This window comes from Jaculus jaculus, chromosome 8 (genome assembly GCF_020740685.1).
Source record: "Jaculus jaculus isolate mJacJac1 chromosome 8, mJacJac1.mat.Y.cur, whole genome shotgun sequence".
NCBI lineage: Eukaryota > Metazoa > Chordata > Mammalia > Rodentia > Dipodidae > Jaculus > Jaculus jaculus.
Genome location: NC_059109.1, coordinates 130,691,128 through 130,715,979, shown reverse-complemented (window position 1 = coordinate 130,715,979; position 24,852 = coordinate 130,691,128). Strand labels below are relative to the sequence as shown.

The following is a 24,852-nucleotide window of genomic DNA, read 5'->3' as shown; positions in this document are numbered from 1 at the left end:
CCAGAGAGGGAGAGCGCCTTGCTCGGGGTCACACAGCCTCGGAGAGTTGTCTCCTGACAGGAGGGGGGCCAGAGACAAACGGGAACTTGAAGGTGGACTGACCGCTTTACACTCACGGATCACAAGACTTGTTTGAGTGTGTAGCACCAGTGTGATGTTTTTCTGGAGGGTTCAAGCAGAACTGGGTGGTTTGCTTTGGTTCCTGTCTGATTCCGCCTGGCTGACACGCCAATATTAGCATCCTGCAGTCATTTTCATCAAGTCTTTGGGTGGCAGCTCTCATTTCTGCAGACCTCTCTCGTTGCTTTCATTCACAACACAAGGGCAATGTTTTTGTGTTCAGTCCCATGTCATCAGAGACAAATCCACTAGCTGTTTGCAAATGGTGTGCAAATGAGGAACTTAGTATGATCTTACAAAGCTGCTATCACATCTGTAGTTGTACTAGTAACTTCAGTGGATTTTTTGTATGTTAAAGACTTTTATTATTTCTTCCCAAAGAAGCTATAAAAATATCTACTAAAACACTGAAAAAGCACTTAAAAATCTGAACTGGGGCCGGGGGCTCAGTAGTTAAAGATACTTGCTTGAGCCTGGCATGGTGGCGCACACCTTTAATCCCAGCACTCAGGAGGCTGAGGTAGGAGGATTACTTTGAGTTCAAGGCCTCTCTGAGACCACATATTGAATTCCAGGTCAGCCTCAGCTAGAGTGAGACAATACCTCAAAAAAAACCCAATAAATAAATAAATAATAAAAAAAGATACCTGCTTGCAAAGCCTGTATGCCCAGGGTTCAGTTCCCCAGTACCCATGTAAAGCCAGATGCAAAGTAAATGAATAAACACATAAAAGAAGACACGTGTGTCTGGCATTCATTTGCAGTGGAAGAAACCCTGGTGTGCTCATGCACATACATACACATGCAAATGCATAAATAGAAAGTATTTTTTAAAAATCTTGACTGATGTATTATTTACAACTAAGAATAAAATATTAAATTCTGTGAGTTAGGATTTTTTTTTTTCAAGTTAGGCTCCCTAGCCCAGGCTGACCTGGAATTCACTATGTAGTCTCAGGGTGGCCTTGAACTCAATGCAGTCCTCCTACCTCTGCCTCCTGAGTGCTGGGGTTAAGACGTGCGCCACCTCACCTGCGAGTTAGGATTTTAACTTAAAAAAAAATTATTTTTCTTTATTTACTTGAGAGAGATAGAAATAAACAGGGGGAGCGAAAGAGAGAGAGAAAGAGAGATAAATGGGCACATTAGGACCTCCAGCCACTGCAAATGAACTCCAGATGCATGTGCTTCCTTGTGCATATGGCTTATGTGGGTCCTGGGAAGTCAAACCTGGGTTCTTTGGCTTTGCAGGCAAGCTCCTTAACTGCTAAGCCATCTCTCCAGCCCTTTTGTTTTAATTTATTTTTATTTATTTATTTGAGAGAGTGGAGAGAGATACAGAAATAAGGAGGTAGAGAGAGAGAGAGAATGGGTGTACCAGGGCCTCCAGCCATTGCAAATGAACTCCAGATGTGTGGACCCTTGTGCATCTGGCTTATGTAGGTCCTGGGGAGTCGAACCTAGATCCTTTGGCTTTGCAGGCAAGTGCCTTAATCACTAAACCATCTTTCCAGACCTTTTTTCAAACCTTTTGTTTGTTTGAGGTAGGGTCTTGCTCCAGTCCAGGATGTCCTGGAATTCACTATATAGTCTCAGGGTGGCCTTGAACTCATGGTGATCCTCCTACCTCTGCCTCCTAAGTGCTGGGATTAAAGGTGTGCACCACCATGCCCGGCTGAAACCTTTTTTCATTGTCACCTTCCATAATTATAGACAATGAACCATGATAAATCCCTCCCCTCCCCCACTTTCCCCCTCAAAAATCCACTGTTTATCATACCCCCCCCAGTCGGTCTCTTTCATTTTGATGTCATCATCTTTTCCTCCTATTGTGAGGGTCTTATGTAAGAAGTACTAGGCACTGCGCAGTCATGGACGTTGAAGCCAGATTGCATCTGGAAGAGTGCGTTGTAAGCGGTCCTACCCTTCCTGCGGCTCTTACGTTCTTTCTACCACCTCTGGCACTCTCAATTCCGTGAGACTCTGCCTCTGTGTTCCCACCCCTGCCTCTTGGTCAAGCCGCTGCTGTCCATTGCCAGTTCAAAAAGAAAGCTTGTCAGGTTGTGATGAGGGTCTGACTGCTTCGGCCAGCAACTACCTGGAGAGGGGATGGCTGCCCTGGCAGTCGGAACACACAGCTCCAGGCAGTGCAGATGGGAGACTCTGAGGGTGGACAGAGGAGGTGGCCTGGATGGCACTTAGCCTGCTTCTCAGACTCAAGTGATGAGTAGGTTTCCTCCTGGATCTGGAGTGTGGTCCTGTCGCTGGCACATGACCAGCATGTTGTCACACTTGGGCACTGTGCTGTGTGGCCTTACAGTGCCCAGCTGGTCCACACTGTCACTGAGCTCTGTCCCTGGATTCATGCTGGGATGTCGCAGGGATGCCAAGCTGCTGTAAACAATTGAGCATGCGTCATGTTGGGGATGAGGAACAAAAGGGTCACGGGGCAGCGGAGACAGCTCATGCGGTAAAGTGCTTGCCTGGCAAGCATGAGGACCTGAGTTCAACACCTAGGACCCACATTAAGAAAATGCTGGGTGTGTGGGCTGGAGAGATGCCTTAGTGGTTAAGGCATTTGCCTGCGAAGCCTAAGGATCCAGGTTCGATTGTCCAGGTCCCACATAAGCTAGATGCACATGAGGCTGCGTGCGTCTGGAGTTTGTTTGCAGTATCTAGAGGCCCTGCCATGCCCATTCTCTAATAAATTAATAAACAAATAAATTTTTAAAAATCTGAAAAGGAATGCTGGATGTGGTGGAACATAACCCTTACCCGGCACCAGGAATAGAGACATCCAGGAGATCCCTGGCGCTCCCCTGGCTCGCTGGTCAAACCGAATCACTGAGCTCGTGGCCAGTGAGATCCTGTCTCCTGTAAAGACGGATAGGAAACCTGAGGAATGACACCTGCGGCCGTCCTCTGGCCTCCGTGCACGCACACATGCATTAACACCGGGTCGCAGACAGGACTGCCGCGTGTGAGGGGAGCTGTCTTTGAGGCTCAGGGGGGCAGCACCGCACCGCAAGGGGTCAGAGGTCAGGGCATGCAGGCATTGTGTACAGAGCTGAAGACTGGGCGGGAGATATACGGGAGTAGGCTGGGCTCAGTGGGACCCTGGTGAGCTGGGGAGTGACTCTCATTTGTCCCTAGCTGACTAGGCCATGAGGACCACGGAATTTGTGCCACCAGCCTCTCTGATTTCCCAGGAGGAGCCAGTGACCTCTGTCTCTTACACAAAAGCTCCTGGATGTGACAGGTGGTGACTGGGGCCGTGGCTCAGTGGGCAGCGCTGGCCTCGCATGCACAGAGCCCTGGGTCCCACCCCCAGCACCGCACAAACTCGGCACAGCGGCACCTGCAATCTCAGCTCTTGGGAGGTAAACACGGGAGATCAGAAACGCAAGGTCATCCTCTGTTACATGCTGAGTTTGAGGCCAGCCTGGGCCTTGCTAGACCTGCTTCAAAAACTTAAAATATTAAAAGTTTGGAAAGTAGGAGGGGAGGGAATTATTGTGGTTTATTGTCTGTAATTTTAGAAGTTGTCAATAAGAAAAGAAAAACAAAGCAATTAAAAAAAATAAGTTTGTGACTGATTCAAAACTGTCAAAGCAGGTGCATGCACGTTGTTGGTTTCCCGAGTGCCCCTCTTACCTGGATAGCCACCCAGAGCGTGAAGCAGGGGCTCAGATCTGTGGGGCAGCGTTGATGTGAAGCGTATGGAGGCTTTGGGTGGTGTTGCACTCAGGTTCATATTGCTGGCAGAAATCACTCCACCAAGAGCAGTTTGTGGGGAAAGAAGGGTTTATTTTGGCTTGCAGGCTCAAGGGGAAGCTCCATGATGGCAGGGGAAATGATGGCATGAGCAGAAGGTGGATTTCAACTCCTGGCCCACATCACATGGACAACAGCAATAGGACAGCGTGCCAAACACTGGCAAGAGGAAGCTGGCTATAACACCCATAAGCCCGCCCCCAACAATACACTGCCTCCAGGACTCCATCAACTGGGAACGTAGCATTCAGAAGCTTACGGGGGACACCTGCTAAAACAAACCACCACCCCTTGTTGCCTCCATAAACTGATAACCATCCATGAGATAAAATGCAATGCATTCAGCCCAACTTTAAAAGTCCCCATAGATTTTATCAATCCTAATGATGTTCAAACATTCCCATAGTCCAAGGTCTTTTTTTTTAATTTTAATTTATTTATTTGAGAGCGACAGAGAGAGAGAGAAAGAGGGAGAGAGAGAGAGAGAGAGAATGGGCATGCTAGGGCCTCCAGCCACTGCAAATGAACTCAAGATGTGTGTGCCCCCTTGTGCATCTAGCTAACAGGTCCGTAGGCTTCACAGACAAGCGCTTAACCGCTAAGCCATCTCTCCAGCCCAAGTCCAAGGTCTTTTAACTGAGCAATAATGCAAAAAAAAAAAAAAACAAAACAAAACTCAAAAAACCCATAATGGAACAAAATAAACATTCACACTGCAAAATATGGCATTGGGCATAGCAAATATGCAACCAATACAAGATTTAAACGGCAAACATCAAACTCTGTAGCTCCAAGCCCAACAACTCTAGTCAATGACAAGTCTCCAAGTCTGATAATCCTAACCAGCAACAAGTCTCTGGAGTTTCAATCCAACCCTTCCAGCTAGGCTACTCACAATCCTGGAAAACTCCATCCAGGGCCAGCAGCTCTCCTTAGCAGCCATCTCGTGGTCCTAGCATCTCCACTGGGTCTCCACTGAAACCCACAGATCATCCTCACAGCTCCATCAAGTCTCTGTGCAGGCAACCCGGCAAACCTGCTTCACATTGCCCATGGCCATTTCCAAAACACAAGACCGTATTGCAAATTCAATGACCCTCTCTTTCCTGCATTTCTATACTCCATAATACCAGATAGGGAGCCAACTTGTTAATCCAGGGAGGAATAAAGCAGACTTTGAAGAATAGGACACTCCTTGAGCACTCGGGACCCTTCATTCTTCCTGTTGCCCCAATACAGGTCAGCTGGCCCAATCTCAAAGGTTGTAATTTCTAATATAATTGCAGCTGAACGGGGAGAAGTTTCAGCCCAAAGATTTCATTTCTGTGCCATATCCCTCTGCTCACACCAGTCCCTTTTTACTCAATGCAACCTAGTACAAATTCTCAGGACATGGGTATAACAGGAAGCCTCTCACACAAACTGTTCTATCCCAGTTCAGGCAAAGCTCTTTCTCACCCTCATAAGTCAAACATCAAGGTCCATAGTTCTTACTGCATTCAGGTCTTGCAGCTCAGTCCAGAACAGTCCATCACGCTGTGCTTACAGCACCGCAAAGCATCTCATTAGGCCAACATTTTAAATCCTTCCACATTCCTCTTGAAAATCAGCTCCAAAAGGCCAAAGCCACACACTCAGGTGTCCAGCAGCAACCCCACTCCTCTGGTACCAACTATGCTGTTGCAGTCAGGTTTGCATTGCTGGCAGAAATCACCCAGCAAGAGCAGCTTGTGGGGGGAAAGGGCGGCGGGGGGCTTATAGGCTGGAGGGGAAGCTCCACGATGGCAGGGAAAACGACAACATGAGCAGAGGGTGGACATCACCTCCTGGCCAACATCAGGTGGACAACAGCCACAGGAAAGTGTGCCAAACACTGGCAGGGGGAAGCTGGCTACAACACCCATAAGCCTGCCCCCAACAACACACTGCCTCCTGGAGGCATTAATTGCCAAATCTCCATCACCTGGGAACCTAGCATTCCGAACACTTAAGTTTATGGGGGACACCTGAATCAAACCACCACAGGTGGTGACAGCCACTCTTCTCAGCCTTGGTGGCATCGTGCTTGGTTGGCCTGTATTCTGGTGGACATGACTTTCAGTGTGTGCCGTACTTACTTACTCTTTCATTTGCTTATTTGGGGGTGTGCATGTGTGTGTGGTATGCTTGCACTCCTGTGTGTGTGGTACATGTGTGTGCGGTATGTGTGTGTGCAGATGCAGGAGTGTATGGCAAAGGTCAACATTTCCTTCAGCCTCTCTTCACCTTATTTTTTTTTTTAAATTTTTTTATTTATTTGAGAGCGACAGACACAGAGAGAAAGACAGATAGAGGGAGAGAGAGAGAATGGGCGCGCCAGGGCTTCCAGCCTCTGCAAACGAACTCCAGACACGTGCGCCCCTTGTGCATCTGGCTAACGTGGGACCTGGGGAACCGAGCCTCGAACCGGGGTCCTTAGGCTTCACAGGCAAGCGCTTAACCACTAAGCCATCTCTCCAGCCCCATCTCCACCTTATTTATTATTTACTGCGATGGGCTCTCTGAACCTAGAGCTCACCACTCTGGCTCGAGTAGCCAGCAGCGGTCCTGCTTAGCCTCCTGACTCCACCTCCCCCAGTGTTGGATTGTAGGCCGACACCAATGCCCCCAGCATTTTACATGCACCCTAGCTTTTCAGGCAAGCCCTTTACCCCGTGACCATCTCCCCACATGCTGTCGCCCCTCTGTTTTTGAATGTATATTATGAAGGGAGTTATTAGATCGGCTTACATGCTATGGGCTGGCAGTCCAACAAGGACTCTTTACCGGCAGGAGAGCCTGTGAACTCGGTAGCTGCTCAGGCTACAAGGCTGGATCTCTCAGCAGTCACAATCTGCGGTGCCCCTTTTCATTAGCACCCTTTCACCCTGGACATCGGAGTCCAGTCCGAGCTGCATTGTGTCGGAGGGGTGGAGCGGCTACCCCCAGCTCAGCCCAGGCCCAGCTCCCACTGCCTGGCCATCTGCTCTGAGGACAGGCTGAGGGCAGGGCACCCGCGTTCCCCGGAGCCGGCCATCTGCCGGGGAGAGAGAGGAGCGAGCTGCGCTCTCCTGGCCGCCATCTGCTGAGCCTGGTCCTGCGCACGGGCCTCATCGTGTGGGACTCTGCCAGCCTGGCTGAATGCCTCAGAGGACCCGCAGGCCTCTTTGTCCAGAGTCACCGTCCTTCCTCGGGGCTTGGGTTCTCCTGTGCCCGCGCTGGTGCCTGTGAACCCTTCTTCACGCTCGCATCTTTGTGCAGCCGGGCTCCCGCTAAGTGTGGGAGAGGGAGCGGTGGGTAGTTGTCCTTTCCCCTCCTGCTGCCTCCGTGTCTTCCCAGAGCCGTCCTCACTGCCAGGTCTCGGCAGAGGCGTCCCCAGCTTCCTTTCTCGGCTGGTTTTGGCTGCAGCCTGGTTGTGGCTGGTGGCTTTCGTCTTTATCTTTAATTTCGTGTTTATTCATTTATGTTTAAGAAGAAAACATTTACCGTGGACGTGTTGGAGTGAGGATGTGAAGGGCGCATGGCTGGCTGCTGGCCGGTCTGGCTGGGGTGCATCGCACCCACTCTGTCCTCATGCAAGAGTGCGTTCCCCACGTTGACTCAGACTTGATGGGCAGAGGAGCCCTCCGGGTTTGCCAGGCAGCTTTGCAAATGCTTCCTAACAGAGGTGTCAGTGTGTGTGTGTGTGTGTGTGTGTGTGTGTGTGTGTGTGTGTGTGTAGGTTAGAGGACAACTTTTGGGTGCCATCCCTCACCTTCCTCCTCATTTTCTCATTTTGAGGTAAGACCCCTGTATCGTTCTTCCCTTCCTCTCCCCTTCCCTCCCCTCCTCTCCCCCCTCTTCCGTTCTTCCTCCCTCCCTCCCTCCCTCCCTCCCTCCCTCCTTCCCTCCCTCCCTCCCTCCCTTCCTTCCTTTCTTGTTGAGGTAGGGTCTCACTCTAGCCCAGGCTGACCTGAAACTCACTCTGAGTCCTAGGTTGACCTTGGACTCACGGTGATCCTCCTACCTCTGCCTCCCAAGTACTGGGATTCAAGGTGTGCACACCACCATGCCCGGCTCTCTCTCCTGTTGGCACTCACCAGGCTAGCTGGTCTGCAAGCTTCTGGGAAATTTTCCTGTCTCTTCCTCGTCTTGCTGTCAATGTGCTGGGATTGCTGAAACTTATATTTTCTTTTTTTTTTTTTTTGACTGTTTTTTATTGACAACTTCTATACTGATAGAAAATAAGCCATGATGTTTCCTTCCCCTCCCCCACTTTTCCCTTCACAACTCTGCTCTCCATCATATCCCCTCCCTCTCTTTTAATCTGATGTCATCATCTTTTTCTCCTGTTATGAGGGTCTTGTATAGTAGTGCTAAGCACTGTGAGGTCATGGATTTGCAGGCCAATTTCCATCCGGACAGTTGCATTGTTGCATTGTAAGGATTGGTGCCCTTCCTTTGGCTCTTACACTCCTTCTGACACCTCTTCTGCAATGGACCCTGAGCCTTGGAAGGTGTGATAGAGATGTTTCAGTGCTGGACACTCCTCCGTCCCTTCTTCTCAGCACTGTGTGGCCTTTTGGGTCACCCCAGAGGTCACCACCCTTGAAAAGAGAATGAAGCTTCTATTTTCTTGTGGGGTCCAGAACTGAACTTGGGTCCTCACCCTTGAGTGGTAAGTGCTTTATCCACTGGGCCATCTCTCCCGCCCCCATTTTTTTGTGTGCGTGTGTGTATGTGTGTCCCTTTGTGTATGTGTTTATGCTGTGAATGCACATGTATGTGTGCAAACAACCTCAGGTGCTATGCTTTTTAAAAATATATTTTATTTATATGTTTTCAAGGAGAGAGAAAGATAGGAGAGAGAGGGTGCGTCAGAGTCTCCAGCAGCTGCAAACGCACTCCACATGCATGTGCTGCTCTGTGCTTCTGCCTTTCTGTGGGCCCTGGGGAATGGAACTCGCATTGTTAGGCTTTGGTGGGAAGCACCCTAATTGCTGAGCCATCTCTCCAGCCTTCCCCCCCTTTTTAAAGTAATTTATTTATTTATGAGAGCAGGAATGTGTCAGGTCCTCCTGCAGCTGCAAACAAACTCCAGATGCACACACCACCTTGTGCATCTGGCTTTATATGAGTACCGTGAAATTTAACACTAGCCATCAGTAGACTGTAAATAAGCAAATTTTTTAAGAGCAAGCGCACGAGAGAGAATTGGCACACCAGGGCCTCAGCCACTGAAATCGAACTCCAGTTGCTTCCCCCACCTAGTGGGCATATGCAGAACTTGCGCTTCCCTCACCTTTGTGCGTGTGGCTTATGGGGGATCTGGAGAGAGATCGAACATGGGTCCTTAGGCTTCACAGGCAAGTGCCTAAACTGCTAAGCTATCTCTTCAGCCCCAAATAAGCACTTTCAGCAGTTGAGCCATCCCTCCAGCCCACACCTCAAATGCTGTTCTTGAGATCGCCCATGTCCTCTGATTTAGGGACTCTCATTGACCCAGAACTCATCAATTAGGCTGTGCTAACTGGCCAGTGAGCCCCAGTGCTGTGGTTATCATCACGTTTCTGGGACAAAACACCTGATGAAAAGTAGCTGATGGGAGGAAAGGGTTTACTTCAGTTTACAGTCTGGAGGGGAAGCTCCACCAATGGCCAGGAAGTATGGCAGATTGAGGCTGGGCATTACTTTCTATTTTTTTGTTTGTTTGTTTGTTTGGTTTTTCAAGATAGGGTCTCACTAGGCCAGGCTGACCTGGAATTCACTATGTAGCCTCAGGGTGGTGGCCTTGAACTCACGGCAATCCTCCTGCCTGTGCCTCCCAAATGCTGGGATTAAAGGCGCGCGCACCACCACGCCCCGGGTGGGGCGTCACTTCTTGCCACAGCAGCTGACAGAAAGCAAGAGTGAGCTGATCTGAGCTGTGGGTAATACGCAGGGACCCTCTTGTCTCCCCCTACCCCAACATCGGGATTCCAAGCACACGGCACCATACCCCATATGGGAATTAAACTCAAGTGTTCATGCTTACAGGGCACCCCACCCTCTGAGCCATCTCCCCTTCCCCATGGCCTCCTTTTGGCTTGTCTGACTTTCTACACTGACCATCCTCTGGGCACACACCGGAAAGAGAACATAGGTGCACCTTCGACAGACATCGCCCACCATAGTGCCCCCAGCATTGATGGAACCAGTTTTCACCCCAGTGTCAGTGTGTACTGAAGGACTCAGTGCCTCACTTTCTAGCCAACACTGGCTGAAGCAGTCAATTTTTTTGCCTATTTGAAAGTACTTTCTTGTCCAGGGCTAACTGGCCACTTGTACTTCCATCAGTTGCTTCCTTTGCGGGCGGGGGGGGGGGTGGTGGTGGGAGGGGGTGGAGCTCTTTCCTGAGTGGCCTGGAGGATCCGTGGGATGGAAGTTCTGGGGAGGGCTTCCGTGCGCCTGAGCATCCCCCAAAGGAGCGAGCTGGGCCCAGAGCCAGAAAGCAGTCTGGCTCACCTGGGAGAGAGTGCTGAGGACAGGAGGGGCTTGAAGTTGCCATAAAGAGAATGTTCTGGTCGCCCCTGGGAGCCTCTGAGGCCAGTAGCAAGAGGACCAAGCCTCCCTCCTGACTCTTCTGCTACTGGAAGCTGCTGGGCCCATGGGCGGTAAAGCCCGGCATGCGAGACAATAATGCCCTGTGCTCCTCTGCGGCCCCACATGGCCAGCGAACGCTGGGCGGCTGGGCACTGTGGCTTACTGCACTCGAGCTGAGTCTCCATTCAAGCCATCGCTTGGGCTGGTGGCACTTGGGCTGCTCGGTGCTGCCGCAGCTCAGTGGTTCGTGGCGCGTTTGCGCTGTGGCTGAGAGCAGAAGGGAGGAAGGAGCCAGGGTGAGGGGCGCCCCTGTTTGCAGCCCCCCCCCCAGCCTTCATGTGATTCCGGGTTTGCTTTTCTCTCCAGGGACTGTGGTGGGGGCTGTGCTTTACACGGGCAGAGAACTCCGGAGCGTCATGAACACCTCCAATCCCAGAAGTAAGGTAGGTGACGGGTCATGGCACGTGGTGACCTGGTGCACGCTGATGATTGGCACTGACGGTGGGGTCCTCGGTGCAGGGTGGCAGGGGTCTGTCGTGAACTCGGCGCCCGCACACTGTGGGGACGGATGCCTTCCATGGTCTCACGTGGCGCTGAGCTGCCCCAGGCTACCCCTTGAGCCCGTGTTCTCACCCCAGATCGGCCTGTTTGACCTGGAAGTGAACTGCCTCACCAAGATCCTGTTCGGCGCGTTGGTGGTGGTCTCGCTGGTCATGGTGGCCCTCCAGCACTTTGCCGGCCGCTGGTACCTGCAGATAATCCGCTTCCTGCTCTTGTTTTCCAACATCATCCCCATCAGGTAAGCGGGGGACACGTGTGCGTGGGTGCACTTGGTGCTGTGACATTTTCTTCTCTTGATTCACACAGGGATCCCGGATCGGGCAGGGGGTTGTAGCTCAGTTACCACTGAGCAAGGCCCTGGGTTAGATTCCAACCACCACCAAAAAAAAAAAAAAAAAAAAAGAGCCAGGCATAGTGGTGCACGCCTTTAATCCCAGCACTCAGAAAGCAGAGGTAGGAGAATTGCCATGAGTTTGAGGCCAGCCTGGGACTAAAGAGTAAGTGCCAGGCTAGAGTGAGATCATACCTCGAAAAAAACAAAAGACGAAGGCACTTTTTAATCTCAATGAGGTAATAGACAATTGTAATCCTAGCACTTGGGAGCTGGGGCAGGAGGATGGGGAGTTTGAGGCTAGCCTGGGCTATAAGGTGAGCTCCTATCTCAACAAATAGACAAAAAGGATGCTGGTTCTGTGGCTTTGAGAAGGAGTAGAGTGCTGGCCTCCACACACACGCCCAGGCACACAGGCGCCTCGCCTCACTCGGCATATCACACCTCCCCCTCCACATTCCATTGCAAGAAAGGCTCAGGCCTGGTAATACAGGCCTGTAACCCCAGCTACTTTGGAGGTTGCAGTAGGACGCTCGAGTTCAGGGCCAGCCTGGGCTACAGAGTGACTTGGCCAGCCTGGGTAGCTTAGTGAGATCCTGCTTCACAATAAAAAGTAGAAAGAAGGGAAAGGGTCAATTTTCATGGCATATGTATTTTACTCCTATTTGAAAACTGAACATAAGGGTCTGGGAGATGGCTTGGTGGGTGAAGCCTTGCAGGCATGTGGAGAGCTGATTTAGGTCCCCAGACCCCAGGCGAAAGCGTGATGGCACATGCCTGTACTCCCAGCACCAGGAAGGCAGAGAAGAAGCCCGCTGGCTTGCTAGAGCAGCTGAACTACTGCAAGCCCCTGACTCAGAATAATAAGGTGGGGCTGGAGAGATGGCTCAGCAGCTAAGGCACTTGCCTGCAAAGCCTAAGGACCCAGGTTCAGTTCCCCAGTACTCACGTAGAGCCAGATGCACAAGGTGGCGGATGTGTCTGGAGTTCATTTGCAGCAGTTGGAGTCCCTGGCATGCCCATTCATTCTCTCTCTCCCGTCTCTCTCTAATGAATAAAATATTTTAAAAAACAAACAAGGTGGAGGGTAACTGAGGAAGGCACCCAACATCGACCTCTGACCTCCACATACACGTTCACCCGCCCACATCCATGCAAACGCACGCACACACACACATACACTCCATACGCAGACACAGGAAAAGGAATATACTGCCAAAACTGTATCGACAGAAGGGACCAGTAACTAAAGCAAAAAGCAAGGTTTCTGTCCTTGGAGTGACTTGGATCCCTGTAGACACCGTGGTGTGTCTCCTGCCTGCTCTGCTGGAGTGCTGAGTCACTGGGTCTGTGACCACGGCCTGGCAGGTGCTCCCAAGGGTGCGGTGAGTGCACGTGCACCCAGAAGTACATTGAGAGTTCATGTTCGTAGAAAGGCATGCCAGGGCCTGACGTAGGCATGCCCCGTTAACCCTTTGCTGTGGTTCTGTGCCTAGCCTGCGTGTGAACTTGGACATGGGCAAGATCGTGTACAGTTGGGTGATTCGAAGGGACTCCAAAATCCCGGGGACAGTGGTTCGATCCAGCACAATTCCCGAGCAGCTGGGCAGGATTTCTTACTTGCTCACAGACAAGACGGGTGAGTAGCCCTCGGGGAACCCGCGTGGGGTTCTGGTGCGAGGCAGCACGTGCTCCAGCTAGAGGTCCTGGCTCCTCCCTGCGGAGGCGGATGCCTTCTTCTCACCCTCAGTGGACGGCAGATACCGCCATAGTTGGACAGAAGGATTGTGTGATGACACAGAGCTGGAGGTGCCCACGGTGCTCAGTGGTGCCCACGTGAGCCTTGTGCGTTGGGCAGTACTTTATAGAGAAGGACACGAGGCACAGAGGCACAAGGGCCAGGCAGTCTGGCCACAAGCCCCACCGCACGCAGCGCTGTTTCCCACCTTAACCCTGCGTGCTGAGAGCTCACCACGTGGGGAAGAGCGCGGCCGTGCTGGGAGACCCGGCTCTGCTCTTCCGCTCTCTTCCGTGGCCGTCGGGTAGGAGGGAGGCCATTGCGAAGATCCCACTGGCTGACTGTGCCACTCAGTTTTTATTTGTTATAATTATTATTATTTTTGGGTTTGTTTGTTTAGTTTTTTTTTGTGACAAAATACCTATACAAACCAATTTAGAGGAGAGGTTTATTTTGGATCATGGTTTCAGTATGTGGTTGGCTGGCTCCATTGCTTTTAAGCCTGAAGTGAGACAAAAACATTGTGGTACAAGGTTATATTGAGGGGTGGGGAGATGCTCGTATCCTGGCAACCAGAAAGCAGGACAGGGCGCTGGGGGAGCGTGCTCTGGGACAAGATAGGTGCCGCACCTCCAAGGCATGCCTCCCGACCTGCTTCCTCCAAATAGGTCCTGCATCCCAATCACACATCCAGCTATGAACTGGGTCCGTGGGTGACATTAGTGTGATCTAGTCACCTCTCCACAGCGTCACCCAGTGGTGACCACCCCCTCAACACATTTTATTCCCAGATCGTAACACCATTCAATTCAGTTGAAATGAGGTTTCTTGGAAGGAGAGAGCCGGGGGTATTCTGAGCATGTCCACGAAGCCCAGGATGGTCCCTGCGGGGATCTGCCATTGGGGTGATGCCTCTGTTCTTACTTCCCTTCCGCTGGCTCTCTGCTCAGAGCAGGTGATTAACTTAGAGCGTCATGTGCCGCCCTCTCTGCACGCTGATTGACAATTCGTCTGGGCCACCCTGGGGACTAGGGTTAGCCTTGTCCCCATGGCAACCCAGGATGCCGTTCTCAGAAGAGTCGTGGGTATTCTAGGCGCATGTTACCCTCCTGTGTCTCCTCCAGCAGGGATGACATTGAAGCCCACGTGCCAGTCGGAGCAGACTCCGCAGATACAGTGGGTGCTGGGGGTGGGTTGGACGCTCACACCTCGTGTTTCGGGAGCTCTGGCCCTGTGTGCGAGTCAGAGCAGACTCAGCAGATAGAGTGGGCTCTGGGGGGTGGGTCTGACGCTCTCGTCTCGTGTGTTTCAGGAACTCTGACCCAGAACGAGATGGTTTTCAAGCGGCTGCACTTGGGCACGGTGGCCTACGGCTTGGACTCCATGGACGAAGTACAGAGTCACATATTCAGTATTTACACCCAGGTAAAGTGTTCACCTGAGCCCCAGCCAGCTCCTGACCACATGTGAAGTCACACACAGCTCAGCCACTGAAAGAGCACCGTTCTGGGTTTTAAAAAAAAATTTATTTATTTATTTGCAAGCAGAGAGAGGTAGAAGAGAGACAGATAGAGAGAGAATGGGCACACCAGGGCCTCTACCCAGTGCAAATGAACTCTGGACACATGTGCCCCTTGTGCATCTGGCTTACGTGGGTCCTGGGGAATCGAACCTAGGTCCTTTGGCATTGCAGGCAAGTGCCTTAATCGCTAAGCCATCTCTCCAGCCCAGTTCCAGGTTTTAGTGTGGGCGCCCCATTCGGGTGTCTTCTCTGGGCTGGATGATAATCACACCTTTAGCAGTCATTTCCCTTCTCTGCCCGTCTCCTCCCCAAGCCCAGGGCGACCATGGTCCTTCACATTTGAAATGAGGCTGAACTTTCCCACCTTCCTCAGGTCTGCCCTAGTGCAGAGTGAGTGGGGTTGGGAAGGACAGACTGGAAGTTATCTGCCCAAGAGCTGGGGCTTTGAAAACGAGTTATATGCTGCTAGAAGCATTGGCTCAGTTGGTAGCTTGCTTTCCTAGCTCGCGCAAAGCCCTGGGTTCAATTTCCCTGCACCGCATGTGCGTAAACTGCACAGGGTGCTTTGTGCCTGTCTTCCCCACATTTGGAGGTGGAGGCAGGAGGTCAGGAAGTCGTTCAAACTTGTCCTTGGCCACGTCATTACCTTGAGGCCAGCCTGGGATACGTGAAGGCCCTCTTTTTTTTTAAAAAAGACACGTTCTGCAGCTTAGCCCAAGACCCTGTTTTTGAGAGAAAGAGGGGGGGGGGGAGAGAACATGAGAACCAGCCATAGTGATGTTCATGTTTATGAGCAGGCTTGGCTTGCGTTTTGCATCCGTGGCTCTGAGCCTGGCCGCTCACGCTCACTGTCTCCGTGTCGAATCATCAGGCTGCTGAGCACCGGGCCGAGGAGACGTGCAGCTAACCCGCTCGCTCCCACCTTCTTGTTCTTACAAAAAAAATTCAGAGCTGGGCCTGGGCAATGGCGCTGTAATTAAAGGCGCTTGCTTGCAAAGCCTGCTGGCCTGGGTTTGATTCCCCAGTACCCATGTATAGCCAGATTCACAAAGTGGTCCATGCACCTGGGGTTTGTTTGCAGTGGCAAGAGGTCCTGACAAACCTATACTCTCTCTTCTCTCACAATTAATTAAATAAATTTTTTGTTTTGTTTTGTTGTTTTGAGGTAGGGTCTCACTCTAGCTCAGGCTGACCTGGAATTCACTACATAGTTCCAGGGTGGCCTCAATCAGATTCATGGCAATCCTCCTACCTCTGCCTCCAAAGTGCTGAGATTAAAGACAGTTTAATTAAAATTTAAAAATAAAAATAAAAATAAAAACAAATACACACAGAGAGAGAGATAGATATTTCATTTCAATTACTTCTTCACCGAAATGTTTCTGGTAAATGTTCTAACATTGCTACAAATACAACCCCGTGATCAGGACAGTACCTGTTGCTGGCTTTCTGTCTTGGAACAGACTCTTCCCTCAGGGGCCCTAACCCCAGGGGCCTTCCAGGTACCCCGATGGAGGCCCATTGTTTGTCTATACCTTGCTGTCTACTTTCCTCTCATCCCCAGGGCCAGAATGCTGACCTGCTTATTACACGTTGGACAGCTCAGAGGGTGCGGGGACCCCAGCCCCAACACAGCCGGGCCCCTTTGGCAGTGTTTTTAAAGTGCGCGCGGTATTTACAGAGGCTGCCCTGTCTTGGGGTCTGTCTGCCTGAGCTTTTATAGTCTAGTTTGGGTGGAACACAGATAACGCTCTTTGTACAGCGTTAAAAGTTACAGAGTGGCCCATCTTGTCATCTCCCTAGCGGAAGCTCATAAACGGGTGTGCCACCCGGGTCTGGGGTCTGAAATAGCTCAGGGTTACAGGGTCAGGCCTGCGCAAGGGTGACCTTACAGTTAAAGGATGACCTCCAACCCAAGGGCCACAGTGCACATCTTGATTCTGAGAGCACCGCACCCTGGTCAGGAGCACCCACTGCCTTCCTGATAACACATTTGAGGTCTTTCTTTTATTTATTTTTTTTAAAAATATTTTATTTCTTTATTTATTTGGTGGGGGGAAGAGACAGAGGAAAGAGAGAATGGGCGTGCCAGGACCTCCAGCCACTGCAAACGAACTTGAGATGCATGCGCCCCTTGTGCATCTGGCTTATGTGGGTCCTTATGTGGGAATTGAACTAGGCTCCTTAGGCTTCACAGGCAAATGCCTTTTCCCCAGCCCCCTTTCTTTTATTTTTAAAAAATATTTTCATTAATAATTTTTCTCTTTGTTAATTTTTTTGTTTTTCGAGGTAGGGTTTCTCTCTCACCCAGGCTGACCTGGAATTTAGTATGAACTCTCAGGGTGGCCTCAAACTCAAGGCAATCTACCTGCCTCTGCTTCCCGAGTGCTGGGATTAAAGGCGCGCGCCACCACACCCAGACCCTGCTTTTTTTTTTTTAAATTTTTATTAGAATTTTCCATGATTATAAAAAAATATCCCATAGTAATTCCCTCCCTCCCCCCCAACTTTTTTTTTTGATTTGACTTTACTGTATTCTGTAAGTTTGAGAGTTAAACACACAGCCACAGAAGCTTTGCAGCACTGAGCAGTTTTTCAGCAAACATGGATCCCTGCACGGTCATCTCTCCGTGACCTTGGTGGCAGAGGTACCATGAGCGCAGTTAGTCTGTCCTTGTGGCCTGTCTGGTCAGCGTGAGCTCTTGTCGGAGCACAGTAGGGTGGCCCTGGGGAACCACAGCAGCGGTAGTTGGTGAATCGTTGTGCATAGAACTGACTAAAAGGCTCACACTGGAATAGTCCTATAGGCCAGGTACACACTGGCAGACGGAGAACGTCACTTCTACTGACAAGATAATGTGTTACTTACGTTTCAAGTTTAAAACTGCAGGGTGCTTTAAAAGCAGACAGTACAAGGTGCTCTAATTCTAGATGCCGTAACCTATTCTAATAGTTGCCTGAGAGTTGATAGCATTGAGGACCACTCACAGGCTTTATGACGTCGACTTCAAATGTAAAAGCCCTTAAGTTTACCAAAATCTACTTATACTGGTGACAGGTTACAGTAAAACGTATCTTTTGAGAAAAACTTGCAAAGATTACATTATGGACAATAAATTCAGAAATTGTTGCTCTTAAAAGAAAAAAAATACTTTTGGATCTTCCAACATACTTTAGATATCAATTTTGTGAATCTGCTTATTGGTGTGTGGTGTAGGGGGTGGCATGCCAGGGTCTCTTGCCACTGCAAATGAATGCCTTACTTCTGGCTTTACATGGGTACTGGAGAATTATACCTGGGCTGACAGGCTTTGCAAGTAAGTGCCTTTAACTGTAGAGCCATCTCCCTAGCCTTCCTTCCATTTCCTTTTGAGGCAGGGTCTCTTGTCACTGATGTTTTCACCAGACTAGCTGTCCCCCAAGCCTCCCATCGAGTCTCCTGTTTTCATTCCCTTCTTGCCCGTGGGCATGGTTGGGGCGGTAGATGTGGCCACAGCATCTAGCTGTTTACATAGAAGCTAGTGTCCGAACTCAGGTGTCCGTGCTTGTGTGGCAAGCTCTTCAGCCACCGGGCCATCGCCATAGCCTCTTCATCTGTTTTCTTTCAGAGACTGGGTCTTGTGTCGCCCAGGCTGGTCTCAAAGTCTCTAGGTGGCTGAGGCCGGCCTTGTACACTCCTGGAGTCCTACTTTCACCTCAAAAGCTGGGGTTATAAGAGTGAGCTCCCAAGCCTGGCTTTGATAATCTTTGATAATTCAACCCACAGTTCTCAGTGCCCTAGACTCTGAGGACGTATCATTTAAAAATATTAGCTTCGGGCTGGAGAGATGGCTTAGCGGTTAAGTGCTTGCCTGTGAAGCCTAAGGACCCCGGTTCAAGGCTCGGTTCCCCAGGGCGCACGCATCTGGAGTTCGTTTGCAGAGGCTGGAAGCCCTGGCGCACCCATTCTCTTTCTCTCCCTCCATCTGTCTTTCTCTCTGTGCCTGTCGCTCTCAAATAAATAATTTAAAAAAATTATAAAAAAAAATATTAGCTTTGTCATGGGGCCCATCCTGGGCCTTGGAGGAGGCACAGCCACTACCCTGCCTCTGCCTTGCACCGTCTGCATACCTGAGCACCCCTCCTCCTCCTCCCAGCCCTCCTGGATGGAAATCTCCCCAGATATTCCCAAGGAGGCCCAGGATCGCCCACGCTGGACTGAAGTCTTCTTACTGCCATCGTGTCCCCTGAGGTCTGCTAGTCAGTGGTGCACGTGTGTGCGTGGTCACCTCCTAAGCCAGAACTCAGCTGCTCCGCTGCAGGCAGTGGCCCTGAGCCTGTGTCTGCGGTGGTTGGTGGCCCTTTGAAGTCCCCGAGTCACCAGCTTGGAGCTTTTAGGGGTTAGCATGGGTGGGACTGTCCTAGTAGGAATTCTTTCCCTTTAATAACGCTTTGTTCCAATCCTGCCCTTTCATCACGGCTGTTAATATTACAAATGTCCATAGGTGGCGGCATTTTAACAGCATTTAGGAAGAAAATTGGTTCATGATGACTCGACATGCAATTGTGTGTTAGTCTTGCCTGTAATGTAGTCTAGAATTGTTCTCGCTGGGAAGGTCATTCAGGAGGAGTGGAAGTCTCTCTCTCTCTTTCTCTCTCTCTGCACTAGGGATCAAGTCCAGGGCCTTATGTTTGCTAGGCAAGGGTTTCATTACTGAGCTGTCTCCCTCTCATAGTGCCGCCATGCCTCACAGCTGTTGGTGATGCTGGGATCATTGTGCAGCCTCATGTGACGCCAAGCAGCGGCGCCGCCAGGCCAGGGCTGTGGACACGGAGAGCTTCGCTCCTCTCCCCACACCGCTGGCCTCACGTGGTGCCTCCCCCCCCCCCCCCCCCCCCCCCCCCGCCCTCCATCTCAGGACCCTGGAGCGTTCCCCTGGGCGAACAGGATCAGGACGTGCCTCTGTGGCTCCCACATCTGTTTTTGTTTGCCCTGGTGTTTTTTAAGTAAGAAGAAATGTGTGTGGGTTAAAGGGCCTGTAGGCAGAGGTTAGAGATAAATGCTGCACGACGTGAAACTCTTCCATATGGGAAGAGCGTGGCTGCTGGAAGACTGGCTCGGGCACAGCCCCATCCTGGCGGAGCCTCTGGTGGGCACCAGGACCTTGGTGAGAGGGACACATCACCACTGGGTGCAAAAGGGGCCTTTGACCAGGTGGTCTCAGCACTCCCTCCTCCCTGAGAGCAGCAGGTGGCTGTGGTGACATGAAGCCAAGCCCCAGTGGGCTGCCTGGGCCGTCACCCTCGCCTCCTCACTGCCTGTCAGGCAGCCGCGGACGTGGAGGGGCCTCTGTGACAGTCGGAGCGTCCCTGGTTCTCTTTCACTCACCCCGGAGGCCTGGAAGTCAGGGTCAGCCCGGCCACGCCGCACAGCAGTGCAAGTGCCCTGGCCTGTGGACGCGCGGGTGGTCGCCTTACAGAAGCCCGAGCTCCCCACGGGGGACCCTCTGCTCAGCTCTTCAGTCCGGCATCACTCGGACTCGCCCACCGTAGCAATGACCTTGTCGGGGGTCTCTTGTTACTGGCCTCATCTCAAGTGATTTGGTCCAGGTGCCAAGGAGTGTGGGCAAAACCGAGGACACGTGTCGGCAGCTTCATAACATGCACTTACGCAGGACATAAATTCCAGACCAACTGAGAGGCCCAGGCTGGCCACAACCCCTGGTGACCCTCCTGCCTCGGTCTCCCTCATGCTGGGCTTACAGGCCTGGGCTGCCTGTAAGAATGTTCTTGATGGGGTCTGTCCAGTCAAGGGGACGACTCTGCGCATCTCCAGCCCTCTGTACAGTTCTAAAGTCAAATTCTTCATAATTAAAAGCACTTGGTGGGTGGAAGCTGGAGTTCTCATTCCATACTTTAATTATTGTTACCATGCTGTGCCCTTTGACCTGGAAGTGAAACTCGTGTGCTCTTGGCACCAGGGGTTAACAGAGCAGGAAGTCAGAGCCCTATGTGTCCCCACAGTGACCAGAATAATTTAGTAATTGTCTAATTACCCGAGGAATCTAATGCCACTACTAAAAATAGTATTAAAAAATTCAACAAAAGTGATTTTCTTACTTCTTGGAGCCCGTGTGTTCTCTGTTTGGTCAACTGTGTGTTACGGACGTGAAACACCACTCATCCTCAGCGGTCACATGGCTTCTCTCCTGTTTTTAATGGAAACATTTCTAGCTTCTGGAATTCAGGCTGCTGCAGGTGATCCTTTATCCCAAATTCGTGATATACCATCGGCAGCCAAGCCCTGGCAATTATGAAGTTATGTCTGCGTGGAAATGGAGAGAGAGAAAAAAGATCATGTTGGAAACTCCAACCACCGTTCCAGGAAGAAGGAAATATTTGCACATTCATTCGGCAGGAGCCAGCTGCAGGACAGGCACCACCCAGGGCATTAGGAATCCAGTGAGCAGCGCACCCTGACACCAGTCCCTCCTGAGCTCAGTGAGAGCAAGATCCCCAGGGGAACGGGCCGGCTTGGGACAGCAGAGGTGATGGCAGGGACGTACAAGCGTGGCGTGCAGTGATGAAGGCCAAGGGAGCGGACGGACTGAGGGCGCTGGGAAGACGTGAGGAGTTCACCTTCCCCTGGAGACCTGAGTGATCAGATCGAGCTGAGCCCTGCAGTGCCAGAAAGCTGGCATGAGAAGTGCAAAGGCCCCGAGGCAGCGAGACGCTTGGCAGTGTCCCCAGAACACAAAGGCTAGTGTGACGGACTCAGAGGAGGAGGGAGATGGCACTGGGGAGGCTGGAGAGGTGGGCAGAGACCATTCAGATGGGCTCTGTGCCCAGGAAGGGCACATGCACTTGACTGAACACTGAGCCCACGTAGACGATTAGCCAGTCGCTTCTTTCCCCGGTCGTTCCCATGTTTTGGCGCTGGGGAATGAACCCTGCGCTCTGCACAGGCAGAGAAGGCTTGTGCCGCCGAGCCACTCCCCACGCCCTCCTCTCTGCGTCCCAGGCTCGTGTAACCCGCTCTGCAAGGCCACGCCTGGGTAGCACTCGGTGTGTGACTCTCGCCTCCCGCACTTGGTAGCGCTGAGCAGCTCTCAGGAGTTCCCGCCCTCGGTGTCCAGGACCAGCTGCCCAGCCCAGTCCATCATTTTTTTCAGGAAACCAAGGCTCAGGGAGGTTGCTTAAATTTTCAGTTTCCAGATGTTCCTGTCACCACAAGCCCTGATCCGTTATCTCCAGCCTGAACCCCTTTCCTGGCCTTTCAGAGGTGGTGTGGGTACAAAGGCAGGGAGGCGGGCTGTGTGAGGGCAGAGCTCCTCAGGAAGGCCCCGGGCCTGGGTCTGAAGTCAGTGTGGAAGGCAAGCGCTGAGCACAGTTCACTCCTGGAGACGCGCCCTTGGGGCTGGGTGGTGTGGCTCAGTGGGCAGAGCACTTGGGGCCGCAGATGCCGCGCCGTGGGTGCACCTGCTGAGCACGCACAGGGCCCTAGTTCCGGCTCCAGCGCTGTGTGAAAGGAAGGGGCGTGGTAGTGCACGTGCAAGTGCAAGCAGCAGGGTCAGGAGTTCAAGGCCATCCTAAACTATATAAAAAGTTAGAGGCCAGCTTGGGCGATAAGAGGCCCTGTCTCAAAATTTATGTCCTTGGAAGCTGCCTTAGGTGAAGTGCTGCGTACTCACCACCATCTTGAGTAAGTTCCTCCCACCAGGGGTTCTCCAGCTGGTATAGACCCTCTGGACCCTCCCTGGGACACTCGTTTCAGCTGCTACCTTCCAGTTGAAAACAGGAAGATTGTATTTATTAAGTAACTTATTATTATCCTCATTTTTGGGTTTTTCAAGTTGGGTCTCACTCTAGCCCAGGCTGACCTGGAATTCACTATGTAGTCTCAGGGTGGCCTTGAACTCACAGCGATTCTATCTCTGCCTCCTGTAATTATTGCTGTTTTTAGGGACTTTGTCATGTAGTTGGGTGTCGTCTTTGCGCAGGGGCCATGCTAATCTTCTCTGTATCGTTCCCATTTTAGTATACGTGCTGCCGAAGCGAGCACTGGGAAGATTGAATGTAAAGAAACAGTGGCTCTAAACCAGGGGTGATTTGGACTCCGAACATTTGGTGACCCCTGAAGATAGTTTTAGCCTCTGTCACAGTGGGGGATGCTACTGAAATTTATTAGCCGTAGGTCAGGGACACCACCGAACATCCTCCAAGGCACAGGCTGCCCACAACTGAGAACAGTCCACCCCACGTAAAGAGGAGGAGCCCTGCGCTTAGCCCCCAGGGTCCCTGGCCCTGCACCATGCAGCAGGTCCTGACTGTGACTCCCCTGACACACCGGCCCTGCACACCATCAGCTGTCCACAGGCAGAATCACCCTCGCTCATTACATTGTCCTTTTTTTTTTTTTTTTTTTTGTTTAGGTAGGGTCTCACTCTAGTCCAGACTGACCTGGAATTCGCTATGGAGTCTCAGGGTGGCCTCAAACTCACAGCACTCCTCCTTCCTCTGCCTCCCAAGTGCTAGGATTAAAGGTGTGCGCCAGCATGCCTGGCTCATTGTACTTTTTGTTGGTGTGTGTGTGTGTGTGTGTGTGTGTGTGTGTGTGTGTGTGGTGTGTATGTGGCTATATGCATGTTAATACTTATGTGCAGTCCAGAGGTCAATGCCAAATGTATTCCTCAATCATTTTCCAACCTGTTTTTTTTTTTTTTTTTTTTTTTTCTTTTGGTTTTTCAAGAGAGGTTTCACTGTAGCGCAGGCTGATCTGGAATTCACTATGTACTGTCAGGGTGGCCTTGAACTCACAGTGGTCCCCGTACCTCTGCCTCCCAAGGGCTGGGATTAAAGGTGTACACCATCGTGCCTGGCTCACCTTATTTTTTGTTTAAGTAATTTATTTATTTGAGAACAACAGAGAGAGAGGGGGCGGGGAATGGGCACATCAGGACCTCCAGCCACTGCAAACAAACTCCAGATACATGTGCCACCTTGTGCATCTGGCTTACGTGGATACTGGGGAATCGAGCCTCGAACGGGGTTCTCAGGCCTCACAGGCAAACACTTAACTGCTAAGCTATCTCTCCAACCCTCACCTTGTTTTTTAAATTTATTTATTAGTTTTGTTTTTTTTTTTCTTCAAGATAGGGTCTCACTCTAGCCCAGACTGACCTGGAATTCACTATGGAGGCTGGCCTCAAACTCATGGCGATCCTCCTAACTCTGCCTCCCAAGTGCTGGGATTAAAGGAGTGTGCCACCACGCCTGGCTTCACCTTATTTTTTAAGATGGGGTCTCTTCCAGAGCCCAGAGCCAGATTAGCTAGCCAGCAAGCCCTAGAGATCCTCCTGTCTCCACTTTCCCAGCTTGGGGACTCCAGGCACACAGAACCGAACGTGGCTTTCACATGGGTGCTGGGGATCAGAGCTCAGGTCCTCAAGCTTGCACAGCAAGCTCGTGACTCACTGACTGAGCCGTCTCCCCAGCCTGTATGTTCTCTGTCCATTTCCTGTGTAGTTAAGTATGAAAAGAACCCTGAGAACGGCATGACATCACTACAGCATCTCGTGGATGGCCTAGGAGTCTTGCATCCCGGGACAGTGAGGGGAAGAGCTCTAGTTACCCATAGTCATTCCGAATTTGCTCACAACCTTCCTCCCTCATTGCCCTTTTCTCCTTCCCGTAGCCGTCTCAGGAGCCACCAGCCCAGAAGGGTCCCACGGTCACCGCCAAGGTGCGACGGACCATGAGCGGCCGTGTGCACGAGGCCGTGAAGGCCATCGCGCTGTGCCACCACGTGACGCCCGTGTACGAGCCCGACGGCGCGGCGGGCCGGGCCGAGGCTGAGGAGCAGCGCGCCGACTCGTGCCGCACGTACCAGGCGTCCAGCCCCGATGAGGTAACCGAGGCGCGGGCGCGGTAGGGCCGGACCCTGCGTCCCTTGGCTTCAGTGTATGTGAGACACAGGTCTGTGTTTACTCTGTGCCATCATTCTGCCCCTTTCTCCCTCCTGCCCATAGAACTTGGGTTCTGAGCACAGAAGCAATTTCCGTTTCATACTGGTTTGGTTTGAGCCTTTACCTCACTGTGTTGCTAAAGATAGCCTTGAACTCCCGCTCCGCCTGTCTCTTCCTCCCAAATCCTTATAGGACAGGTATGTGCCACGGGGCCAGGCAAGAAGCAGTTTTTATTTGGTGTAGATGTAGATATTTCAGGACTATAAACTGGAAAATGTCCCAG

At 51.5% G+C, this 24,852-nt stretch overlaps 1 protein-coding gene and 1 non-coding gene across 3 annotated transcripts in view; one reads left to right on the top strand and one right to left on the bottom strand.

Moving 5' to 3' along the window:
* The window catches only part of Atp9a (ATPase phospholipid transporting 9A (putative)), a 142,347-nt gene that overhangs the window by 76,389 nt on the left and 41,106 nt on the right, over window positions 1-24,852 (top strand). For both annotated transcript variants that reach the window (XM_045156068.1, XM_045156067.1), the window contains exons 10-14: window positions 10,840-10,916; window positions 11,112-11,272; window positions 12,862-13,004; window positions 14,416-14,528; window positions 24,299-24,511. In XM_045156068.1, the coding sequence (XP_045012003.1) occupies window positions 10,840-10,916; window positions 11,112-11,272; window positions 12,862-13,004; window positions 14,416-14,528; window positions 24,299-24,511 (707 nt within the window). The remainder of the gene's footprint in view (window positions 1-10,839; window positions 10,917-11,111; window positions 11,273-12,861; window positions 13,005-14,415; window positions 14,529-24,298; window positions 24,512-24,852) is intronic.
* Window positions 22,560-22,666, bottom strand: LOC123463116. The gene has a single exon (XR_006638728.1). It is a non-coding gene; the product is annotated as a U6 spliceosomal RNA (small nuclear RNA).